The sequence below is a fragment of the Mustelus asterias genome, chromosome 13 (genome assembly GCF_964213995.1).
Source record: "Mustelus asterias chromosome 13, sMusAst1.hap1.1, whole genome shotgun sequence".
NCBI classification, from domain to species: domain Eukaryota; kingdom Metazoa; phylum Chordata; class Chondrichthyes; order Carcharhiniformes; family Triakidae; genus Mustelus; species Mustelus asterias.
The window spans coordinates 64496649-64509076 of record NC_135813.1 but is presented as its reverse complement, the minus strand read 5'-3'; the positions used below and the strand labels follow the sequence as shown (position 1 = coordinate 64509076).

Sequence of the window (12428 nt, the reverse complement as noted above, 5' to 3'; positions counted from 1 at the left end):
TGCAACAGGGTGGGGAATAAAAAGCGAACAAGAAATCGGCATCACGCAATTTAACTGTTAGCTTGAACAAAAAGTTGCTAATTTTAACACCAGCAGAAAAGAGTGGAGAAGAGTCCATGCAAAATGTTGGTGTAGTATTGAAATTTGAGGATTGGGTTAAAAAAAATTCAAGTCCACCTGCTTTTTCCCTTCCCCTTTGCAGTGTTGCACTTGAAGAAGGGTGCGTCTCCTCAAGTGAGAAGTCCCTGCAGGTTTCACAAACCTATAACAGCCTTGTATTGACAAATAAATCTAAATGAACAAGGGTAACAAAACCCAACTTCAACCAACTGAACAGAACAAACAAGGAAAATTTCGAAAACAAGCCATTAACCAACATATTTAGCTACCTGACAATGTATTATTGATATTCACCTGCTCTGATCACTCAAAAGCACTCATTTAAGTAACTAATTCTTATCGTCACTCCAACACTTTTCAAATCATTTCAATGCGTGTTGGAACACGCAAGCAGAAATTTATATGCACAACCTGCAGCACACAAACAAGTTCAAACAAAAAGCTTTATTTACATAGCACCATTAATGTAATCCAATGTCCCAAAATGCTTTGCAGCAGCATTATAAACAAAACACTGAGTCACATCAGGAGACATTAGGTCAGATGACCAAAATCTTGGTCAAAGAGGTAGGTTTCAAGGAGGAAATTGAAGTTGAGGCAGAGGTGTACAGGGAGGGAAATTACAGAGCTTGGGGCCAAGGCAACTGAAGGCACAGCCACCGATGGAAGGGCAATTATAATTGGGATGCGCAAGAGACCAGAATTAGAGGATAGATGTCTCAGAGGATTGTAGGGGATTATTCAACAAGGTTAATGAGGGATTCAAAAATGGGAAGAACTTTAAAATCAAAATACTTCTTCACCCAGAGCCAATTCAGGTTAAGCAAGCACAGGGGCGAGGGGGGAATGGCTTGCTGCAAACTAAGTCTTGAGCAGAGAGTTGGTGATCACAAGCTTATGGAGGCAGAATTTGAGAGATCAGCCAAGAGTGTTGGAATACTCAAGTTTACAGGAAAAAGTATTATCGATGGCACAAATAAAAGATCACAAGTTCAACGCAGGATTAATTTTGACACCAAGGTAGTGAACAGATTGGCTTAATCTCAGACTGCTGCCAGGGAGAGGGATACTGTCAGTAGCTAGGTAGCAGGCTTTGGAACAGGTGCCAAAAATAATGGTTTCTCTCTTCCCAATATTTGATCGGAGGACATTTCTGCTCATTATTTACTTATTTTAAATAATCATCTTAATAATTTAGCAGCAATAAAGTTGAGAGAAGTGGTGGCAAGAGAGAGCTGGGTGTGTTGGTCAGCACAAATGTGAAAACTAACACTGCCTTCAACTGATGTCACTAAGGGTCAGCATGTAAAAGAGAAACAAAAAAAAAGAGGGCAGAGAATAGATCCTGGAGGGACAAGGATAACAGTGCAGGTGATTGGGAAAAAAAAGCAATTGCAAGTGGTTCTCTGGCTAAGATAAAACTGCAATCACACGGGAGCAGTCCTACTCAGCTAGATAACAGTGGACACCATGTTGGTGAAGGATGCTGGTCAGCCATGTTGAAGGCTACAGGCAGGTTGAGAAGGACAAGGGAAAGTTTATCTTTATCACTGTCACACATGACACTAGTGCGCCTTTAAGAAATGTTTTTTAAAACCATGTTTTCTGTAGAATGCAAGCCTTTTTCATTGTGGCACCAGCTGCCTACTTAGCAGTCCTTTTATTGTTGCTTCAAATGGTTTAAATGGGATTTTGTTTTTCTTACTCTGGGCTTCATGCAGTGTCCAGAGTTTTACAACCTTTTGATTTTTTAGGGGGAAGATTGATTGACAGGTCAAAGAATCCAAGGATTCACTTTCCGTTTTGGTTCAGAGTCAGAAGCTGCCTGGTTTTCAAGTTGCAATGTTGAGGAGATGCCGGCATTGGACTGGGGTGAACACAGTAAGAAGTCTCACAACACCAGGTTAAAGTCCAACGGGTTTATTTGGTAGCAAATACCATAAACTTTCGGAGCGCTGCTCCTTCGTCAGATGGAGTGGGAATGTGCTCTCAAACAGTGCAGAGACACAAAATCAAGTTGCAGAATACTGATTAGAGTGCGAATCCCTAAAACCAGCCAGGTCTTAAAGGTACAGACAATGTGGGGTGGAGGGAACATTAAACACAGGTTAAAGAGATGTGTATTATCTCCAGACAAAACAGCTAGTGAGATTCTGCAAGCCCAGGAGGCAAGCTGTGGGGGTTACTGAACCCCCACAGTAACCCCCACAGCTGGCCTCCTGGGCTTGCAGAATCTCACTAGCTGTTCTGTCTGGAGACAATACACATCTCTTTAACCTGTGTTTAATGCTCCCTCCACCCCACATTGTCTGTACCTTGAAGACCTGGCTGGCTTTAGGGATTCGCTCGCTAATCAGTATTCTGCAACTTGATTGTGTGTCTGTGCCCTGTTTGAGAGCACATTTCCACTCCATCGGACGAAGGAGCAGCACTCCGAAAGCTTATGGCATTTGCTACCAAATAAACCTGTTGGACTTTAACCTGGTGTTGTGAGACTTCTTTCAAGTTGCAGGCAGGTTCTCGCTCTCCCTGGTATTATAGATTCTGTTGGCTAGCTGGAAGCAGGTCTTCTTGCCTTCCTGGAGCAAGAATTCTGTCTCTTGAAGTGGTTTGCTGGCTAAAACCCAGGGGCCAGCAGCGGCATTATCTCTATCTCGGGCTGCTGGAAGTTACAAGGCTGGGATGTCAGAGTTTCAATTCTCCAACCAAAGGACTAAGTTCCAGCAGCACGTGAGCATTCTGATTGTGTGTTAAACCTGTGGCAGGAGTATGTTTTAAGGAGGTTTGCTTGGAACATTTCAAATAGTTGTTAAGGTTTATAAAATATCATGGTTGGTTTTTGTCTGTAATTGATAAAAGTCATTGCTAACTGTCAACTGTATTCTTACATAAACTTTGATTAAAGCTCCCAAGTGGGTCATTTGAATCATATCTGAAGTGAAACATCTCGTGCTAATCCTAGCCAAATTCAAATTGCAAAATTTATTATCCAGGCGGACTTCAAAATACACTTTGGAATTTCTGACCCGAATTATAATACACAAGATGACATTTGTGACTTTCCACTTCTGCATTTTGGCAGAGGTAGAAACATGATCATAGGAATTCAGACACAAGTTCCAATAAAGATTGGAACAGATTTGGAAAGCAACAACACTTTCAAGGACTTTGGAGACAAAAGGGAGGTTGGTGATGGGACGGTAGCTTGCAAAGATGGAGGAATCATGGTTTTGGGGGGGGGGGGGGGGGGGGTTGGGGCTGTAAGTGATGACAACAGTGATAATAATGGCAGATTTTACAACAGTACCTGAAGAGATCATTTACAAAACTAGACAAAGAAAAAATGATCAACAGTTCAGTGGGAATAGGACCAAGGGCAGAGGTGGCTTTTTAAAGTTTTAAGTAAAGTTTATTTATTAGTCACAAGTAGGCTTACATTAACACTGCAATGAAGTTATTGTGAAAATCCCTTAGTCACTACACTCTGATGCCTGTTCGGGTACACGGAGGGAGAATTTAGTATGGCCGGCCAATGCACCTAACCAGTCCGTCTTTTGGACTGTGGGAGGAAACCGGAGCACCCGGGAGGAAACCCATGCAGACATGGGGAGAACATGCAGACTCCGCACACACAGTGACCCAAGCCAGGAATCGAACCCGGGTCTCTGGTGCTGTGAGGCAGCAGTGCTAACCAGTGTGCCACCCTCTCTTGGACAAGTTGAGCGGATAAGAGGACAAAGAAAAGAGGAAGATGAAAGTTCAGGGCTAGGGCAGGGAGGGGAGGAACATTAAAGGAAATTTGGTAAAGGGGGCTAGTAGAAGGGGGACACGCAGAGAGAAGCAGAGACAGCTGATTGGGTTGGCTCAATCTTGGTGAAATTATAACAATTTAACGATTTGTCAGCCCCTGACAAATTGCTACTATAATGAGTTGACATAACAAAGTAGGTATATTTTGAAAATAGAGCTTACGGAAACAAGATGAGCGTGTGATTCATCTGGCAGCGTACAACAAAGCTCCAATGTTCTACCCAGAGTGACAGTTCATGGGGGGAATGGAGAGAGTTCGGTGCATCTTTGAATCGCCATGCAAACACTCAATGTAAACAGTGCCCTTCCTTACCTTGCTTGGCTTTACTGTCGGAGGGTGGCGCCTTGGCGGGTCCGGCCGAAGCGGAGCGAGCAGACTTCTTCTCCATGTCTGGATCTTCCAGCATCAGCTTCCAGCGGCTCGATGGGAACGACGGGGCTGGTTGGGCCAACCGATTTTCCACAGGGCATCGCGTAACTGGGCCTAACTTTAATCTTCATCATGGCGACCTCTGCATCGTGACCAATCTAAAGATGGCGAAAATGAAGACGGAGGAGGAGGAGGGAGAGAGAGCGTGTGTGTGGGGAGGGGTGGGGGACGAAGCCGGCTTGAAACAAGCCCGTTGAGGTGGAGTTGGAGAGGGTCCAGCTCTGTCACTTGGCCCCCACCCCCGCGCCGCGCCCCTGACGGTTGGTTAAGGCCGAGCCTGCCCGTTCCTAACGCCGCTCCGAAATGGCGACGAGTCGCCAGAGAGTAAGCCCAAGACCCGGATCGAAGCCGCTTTTATAGACGCTGGCGATAGGGCCGGCGCATGCGCACCTGTCTCACGGCACGCCGGGAAATGTAGTTTTATTCCACCCATCCGCAACCCAAAGCGAAGCTTCCCCCAGGCAACCAATGGGCAGGCCGCTTTCGCTGATCACGTGATGATACCCGTCACAGCCAGCCCTCTTACGCTGGTGAATCAACCTTACAGAGCATTGCTAGTTATGGGAGTGGGACCAAGGGCTGGAGTATAGACACATAGTAAGAGTTTTAACAACACCAGGTTTATTTGGTAGCAAATGCCATTAGACACATAACAGAGGGTTGCCTTGATGCACTGCAGTGACTTTTCATAATATTAACAATATACCAAGGACTGGTGTATAGATATATAGTAAGAAGTCTCACAACACCAGGTTAAAGTCCAACAGGTTTATTTGGTAGCAAATACCATAAGCTTTCGGAGCACTGCTCCTTCGTCAGATGGAGTGGAAATGTGCTCTCAAACAGTGCAGAGACACAAAATCAAGTTACAGAATACTGATTAGAATGCGAATCCCTACAGCCAGCCAGGTAAGCGTTCTCCAAGGCGGCCTTCACGACACACGACAGCGCAGAGTCGCTGAGCAGAAACTGATAGCCAAGTTCCGCACACATGAGGACGGCCTGAACCGGGATGTTGGATTTATGTCACATTATCAGTAACCCCCACAGCTTGCCTCCTGGGCTTGCAGAATCTCACTAGCTGTTCTGTCTGGAGACAATACACATCTCTTTAACCTGTGTTTAATGCTCCCTCCACCCACATTGTCTGTATCTTTAAGACCTGGCTGGTTGTAGGGATTCGCATTCTAATCAGTATTCTGTAACTTGATTTTGTGTCTCTGCACTGTTTGAGAGCACATTTCCACTCCATCTGACGAAGGAGCAGCGCTCCGAAAGCTTATGGTATTTGCTACCAAATAAACCTGTTGGACTTTAACCTGGTGTTGTGAGACTTCTTACTGTGTTCACCCCAGTCCAACGCCGGCATCTCCACATCATGTATAGATATATCACAGAGGGTTGCCTCTATGCAGTGCCGTGACTTTTAGTAATAATAATATACCAAGGATTGGAATATAGATATATATATATCATAATAAGCAAATTACATAGCAGTCAGCTAATCGTAGAATCCCTACAGTGCAGAAGGAGGCCAATCGGCCCACTGGGTCTGCACCAACCACTACTCCACCCAGGGCCTATCCTCATAATCCCATGCATTTAACCTAGCTAGTACCCTTAACACTTAGCACTTTAGCATAGCCAATCCACCTAACCTGCACATCTTTGGACTGTGGGAGGAAACCAGAGCACCCGGAGGAAACCCACGCAGACATGGGGAGAATGTGCAGACTCCACAGATAGTGACCCAAGCCGGGAATCAAACCCAGATCCCTGGCGCTGTGAGGCAGCAGTGCTAACCACTGTGCCACCTTAAAGTTTATTTATTATTGTCACAAGTAGGTTTACATTAACACTGTAATGAAGTTACTGTGAAAATCCCTTTGTCACCACACTCCGGTGCCTGTTCAGGTACACTGAGGGAAAATTTAGCATAGCCAATGCACCTAACCAGCACTTCTTTCGGACTGTGGGAGGAAACCGGAGCACCCAAAGGAAACCCCGACGCAGGGATATCTTTCAATACCAACCAAAAAAACGAACTAAAATTAACTTGGGGACAAATTAAAAGGGGCAGCTCCCCAAAAGGAGGGGGAACAGCCCAAACAAAAAACAAAGTCAAAAGGAAACTTAAAACATTAAATCATAATGTGATTTTCGGGGTTTATAATACACCCCAGCCCCTGCAGTGCCCAGCGGGCGCGGAAGGCGTCAACTGCACCCGTGGACACTGCATGCTCCCTCTCCAGGGATACCTGCCCGCGAATATAGCAGCGGTAGAGGGGCAGACAGCCAGGATGGATGACCCCGTCGATCGCCCGCTGCCTGGACCTGTTGATAGCTAACCCAGACACAGGGAGAACATGCAGACCCCGCACAGACAGTGACCCAAGCCGGGAATCGAACCTGGGTCCCTGGCACTGTGAGGCAGCAGTGCTAACCACTGTGCCGAAGTGAAAAGTCCGGGAGTTCTGAAGACCTTAAAGTTAGCTTGTATTTTCTCTTTGCACACCCTGAATGACCTAGCATATATTTTCTGCATCTTTTGTATGTTGGCACACTCCTATCTCCATGTAAACATATGGTCTCAGCCCAGTAATGCACCATCAACAGCTCCACATGTGGTTATCTACCACGCATTGGAGCCTTCAGGCATTGATAAGGTAATTTTTAAAAGTACAGTCTGCAGTCTCCTTATCAATTTCTTTTCAGCTCGCCTATCCAAAACATGGGCATAATGCACAGGAATTAATTCATAATTTCCCTGAATTCCCACTGGTGCTAAAACTATTACGTTTAGGAGTTTCCAAAAAAAAACTTTCAAAGCCATTTATAGTTCTCAAGTCCTTCCTTAAGAAATAGTATATTATCAATGTTAGCAATCCAATTGTCCAGAAAGCTGGTACTTTTTTTTCTATGCTGCCTTGGTTACCTCTGAGTCAAAATGCCAGAGGGGCCATCTTTCAGATGAGACATTAAACCAAGTCCCCATATGACCTCACCAGTGGATGCAAAAGATCCCATGGCACTAATTAAAGAAAACAAATCGAGAAGGTTTTAGTAGAGAAACACAGCTAATGTTTCAGGTCAATAATCTGACTTCAGAACCTGATGATAGGTTGTTGACCGCATTTACTCTGTTTCTCTCTTCACAGGTACTGTCTGACCTGCTGAATATTTCAGAAATTGTCTGTTTTTATTTCAGATTTCCAACAACCGCAGTATTTTGATTTTGCATTAGAGTTTATCCAAAGATTATTCCTCAACTGACCTTAATAAACCAAATTATCTGGTCATTTATCTGATAAATTTGCCACATATTACTATGCACAAATAATCTACGGCATTTCTCATTACAGCCATGACTTAATTTCAAATGTTTTTAAAATTAAGTCATGCTTTTGGATGTAAAGTGCTGTGGAAGGTCTTTTTTTCTCTTTCTAATGTATCATCTATTGATAACATCCTTAAATGATCACAATATCAAAAAATCAAAGTTAGTTTGAAAGCTATTTACTCCAGAAAATGTATCTCAGCATCATTCTTCTCATCTCAGTTTGGATAGCAACCCTTTGGCTTCAAAAGAGCAAGTCTTTAGATTTACTTATTGAAATAATATGAGGCCACATTACTGATTTTTTGCAGCATAAATGGTAAGCAGAATTACTTAACACATTTAGTTTAGTAGCAGTCTACAGTAGCTTCCTGGCATCACCGCCCATTGTTTGCTTTCTCCATCAGATGACAGGCAGAAATCGAACCATTGGATCCACTGGTAGTTCATAAGACTCTGAAAAAGTGGGTCATCATTGCCAATATGAGTCTCAACATTTTAGTGGTCACCTGAATATCTCCAGATTTCCACTGGCAAAGACAAAGCTGATCTTCTATCTCGCGGGTACACAATCTTCCAGAATGGGGTGCTCAAAGGCCCATTTTATGTTTGTAAAAACGATAGAGAGAAGGTCAAGGGACAGAACATTCAGTCCTACCATTTGGCTCATCCCGATATGTTGAACAATAAAAGCCAACCAATTGGGAACGTTTTATGAAATTTGTTCCCTGGCCAACAAGTACTCAGTTCCTACTGTTAGATTTGATGATCAATTTTTCTACCAAATTAATCCAGTTGGTAGCACTCTCACATCTACATCAGAAAGTGTGGGGTGTAGTCCCGTTGTGGTAGACTCCTCGTTGTTTGAGTTTGTCCAGGCTGCAAGTGATTTATCTGCCTTGTGTGTGTCCTCTCATAACCAATGAGTGATTTGATTTGATTTATTATTGTCACATGTATTGGTATACAGTGAAAAGTATTGTTTCCTGTGCACAAAACAGACAAAACATACCGCACATTGGGAAGGAACAGTAAGAAGTCTCACAACACCAGGTTAAAGCCCAACACGTTTATTTGAAATCACGAGCTGTCAGAGCGCTGCTCCTTCATCAGGTGAAGGAGCAGGGCTCCGAAAGCTCATGATTCCAAATTAACCTGTTGGACTTTAACCTGGTGTTGTGAGACTTCTTACTGTGTCTACCCCAGTCCAATGCCGGCATCTCCACATCATAGGGAAGGAAAGGATAGAATGAAGAATGTAGTGTTACAGTCATAGCTAGGGTGTAGAGAAAGATCAACTTAATGCGAGGTCGGTCCAGTCAAAAGTCTGATGGCAACAGGGAAGAAGTTGTTCTTGAGTTGGTTGGTAGGTGTCCTCAGATTTTTGTATCTTTTTCCCAATGGAAGAAGGTAGAAGAGAGTATGTCCAGGGTACGTGAGGTCCTTGATTATGCTGGCTGCTTTTCCGAGGCAGCGGGAAGTGTAGACAGTGTCAATGGTTTGAATAATGGACTGGGCTTCGTTCACGACCCTTTGTAGTTTTTGCGGTCTTGGACAGAGCAGGAGCCATATCAACCTGTGACACAATTGGAAAGAATGCTTTCTATGGTGCATCTGTAGAAGTTGATGAGGGTTGTAGCGGACATGTCAAATTTCCTTAGCCTTCTGAGAAAGTAGAGGCATTGGTGGGCCTTCTTAACTACAGCGTCCACATGGAGGGACCAGGACACGTTGTTGGTGACCTGGACACCTAAAAACTTGAAGCTCTCAACCATTTGTACTTCATCTCCATTGATGTAGACAGGGGCAGTGTGATGCAAGATCGGCATGGACATCCACAATTTGCAGTTTGTGTTGTCATTGTTGGTGCTTGACGGAACTTCAGAGGTGCGCCACCTCTGACCATCCACATCAGATGTTATGAGTTTGCATAGATGGTCTTTGAAACATGCACAAACAAGTTTCAGTGCTTGCCCCCATATGGGCTAGTTGGTGCAATGATTTCCCACGGGAGGTGGTCTGCAATGCAGAAGTTTGTAAGACTCTTTTTTAGAGTGCCTTGATTTCAAAAACTTAACTGAACTCGCCACATAAACACAGTGGCTACCAAAGCAGGTCAGAGGCTAGGAATACTGAGGCAAGTAACTCACCTCCTGACTCCCCAAAGCCTATCCACCATCTACAAGGCACAAGTCAGGAGTATGATGGAATACTCCCCACTTGTCTGGATGGGTGCAGTTGCAACAACACTCAAGAAGCTTGACACCATTCAAGACAAAGCAGCCTGCTTGGTTGGCATCACATCTGCAAAAGTCCACTCCCTCCATCACCGACACTCAGTAGCAGCAGTGTGTACTATCCACAAGATGCACTGCAGCAATTCACCAAAGATCCTTAGACAGCACCTTTCCAAACCCACGACCACTTCCATCTAGAAGGACAAGGGCAGCAGATACATGAGAAGTTCCCCTGCAAGTTCCCCTCCAAGCCACTCACTATCCTGACTTGCAAATATTAAAATCATAGAATCATAGAAACCCTACAGTACAGAAAGAGGCCATTCGGCCCATCGAGTCTGCACCGACCACAATCCCACCCAGGCCCTACCCCCATATCCCGACATATTTTACCCGCTAATCCCTTAATCTACACATCCCAGGACACTAAGGGGCAATTTTAGCATGGCCAATCAACCTAACCCGCACATCTTTGGACTGTGGGAGGAAACCGGAGCACCCGGAGGAAACCCACGCAGAGACGAGGAGAATGTGCAAACTCCACACAGTGACCCAAGCTGGGAATCGAACCCAGGACCCTGGAGCTGTGAAGCAGCAGTGCTAACCACTGTGCTACCGTGTCGCCATTCCTTCGCAGTTGCAAAGAATTCCCTCCCTAACAGCATTGTGGGTCAACCCAAAGCACATGGCTGCAGTGTTTCAAGAAGGCAGCTCATCATCACTTTATCAAGGGCAACTAGGGATGGGCAATAAATGCTGGTCAGCCAGCGACACCCACGTCCCACAAATGAATTTTTAAAAAATTGCCCTTAGACGGTTACCTTTAAAAGTTAAAGTTAAAGTTAATTTATTAGTCACAACAATGCAATGAAGTTACTGTGAAAATCCCCTAGTCGCCACACTCCAGCACCTGTTGGGTACACTGAGGGAGAATTTAGCATGGCCAATGCACCTAACCAACACGTCTTTTGGACTGTGGGAGGAAACTGGAGCACCAGGATGGAAACCCACGCAGACATGGGGAGAATGTGCGGACTCCACACAGACAGTGACCCAAGCCAGGAATCGAACCTGGGTCCCTGGCGCTGTGAGGCAGCAGTGCTAACCACTGTGCCACCGTGCCATAAAAGATCTGCTTGAGGATTCTGTCATAGTCCATGCAGGCCTCTTTTAAGGTCAAACCAAATGAACAAACTCAAATTAATATGGTCTGCCCATCAAATTTGACATTTCTGGAAGGTGCTCTCCATGCTAGTTGAGCCCAGCATAATGTTGTCTGTGATTTTCTCTTACCATCAAATTCTTCTGCTGCTCCACAGCTCCAGGGTCCCGGGTTCGATTCCCGGCTCGGGTCGCTGTCTGTGTGGAGTTTGCACATTCTCCTCGTGTCTGCGTGCGTTTCCTCCGGGTGCTCCGGTTTCCTCCCACAGTCCAAAGATGTGCGGGTTAGGTTGATTGGCCATGCTAAAATTGCCCCTTAGTGTCCTGGGATGTGTAGATTAGAGGGATTAGCGGGTAAAATATGTCGGGATATGGGGGTAGGGCCTGGGTGGGATTGTGGTCGGTGCAGACTCGATGGGCCGAATGGCCTCCTTCTGCACTGTAGGGTTTCTATGATTTCTATGACCTCAGATGTCTTTGGTGGAAACATTTCAGAGCTTTGATATGGCACCAATAGCAGACCCAGAAATCTGCACCATGCAATGTATGTAGCCCGTTACCTGCGCAACAACACGTTAGAACCTGACACTCCCACACCATCTCTACCCAATGCCTGGGAGCTAAATATGGCTAAATCTGAAATGATAACAGAAAATGCACTCAGCAGGTCTGGGGTCATAGGAGAAACAAATTTAACATTATAGGTTATCACCTTTCAAGCTTTGTTGACCTGAAATATTAATTCTGTTTCTCTCAGGAGAAACTGTTGTGCCAGACCTGGCAAGTATTTATAGCACTTTCTGCTTTTAGCCTGCCAGAAACTAACAGAAAAAAAGAAACATCAAACTAATGTAAATAAGACTTCTTGAGTTCACTCATAGTCACTCTGGGTTATACATTTTGCTGTATTTCACTCACTAATAAAAATATAATTTCTCAGGAGGCTAAGGAAATTTGGCATGTCCGCTACAACTCTCACCTACTTTTACAGATGCACCACAGAAAGCATTCTTTCCAGTTGTACCACAGCTTGGTATGGCTCCTGCTCTGTCCAAAACTGCAAGAAACTACAAAGGATCATGAACAAAGCCCAGTCCATCACGCACACTAATCTCCCATCCACTGACGCTGTCTACACTTCCCGCTGTCTCGGAAAAGCAGCCAGCATAATCAAGGAATCCACGCACCCTGGATATTCTCTCTTCCACCTTCTTCTATCCGGAAGAAGATACAAAATTCTGAGGTCATGTACTTACCAACTCAAGAACAGCTTCTTCATCAACTTCAGGAATCGTAGTGGAGAACATGCCCCTGTCTACATCAATGGGGACAA

General features: G+C 44.9%; 1 protein-coding gene across 4 annotated transcripts in view; it reads right to left on the bottom strand.

The window, feature by feature from the left end:
- rnf10 (ring finger protein 10) overlaps positions 1-4692 on the bottom strand; it is a 33875-nt gene extending 29183 nt beyond the window's left edge. For all 4 annotated transcript variants that reach the window (XM_078226944.1, XM_078226945.1, XM_078226946.1 and 1 more), the window contains exon 1: positions 4244-4692. In XM_078226944.1, the coding sequence (XP_078083070.1) occupies positions 4244-4337 (94 nt within the window). In that variant the 5' untranslated portion in view covers positions 4338-4692. The remainder of the gene's footprint in view (positions 1-4243) is intronic.
- Between the last annotated feature and the right edge of the window lie 7736 nt (positions 4693-12428).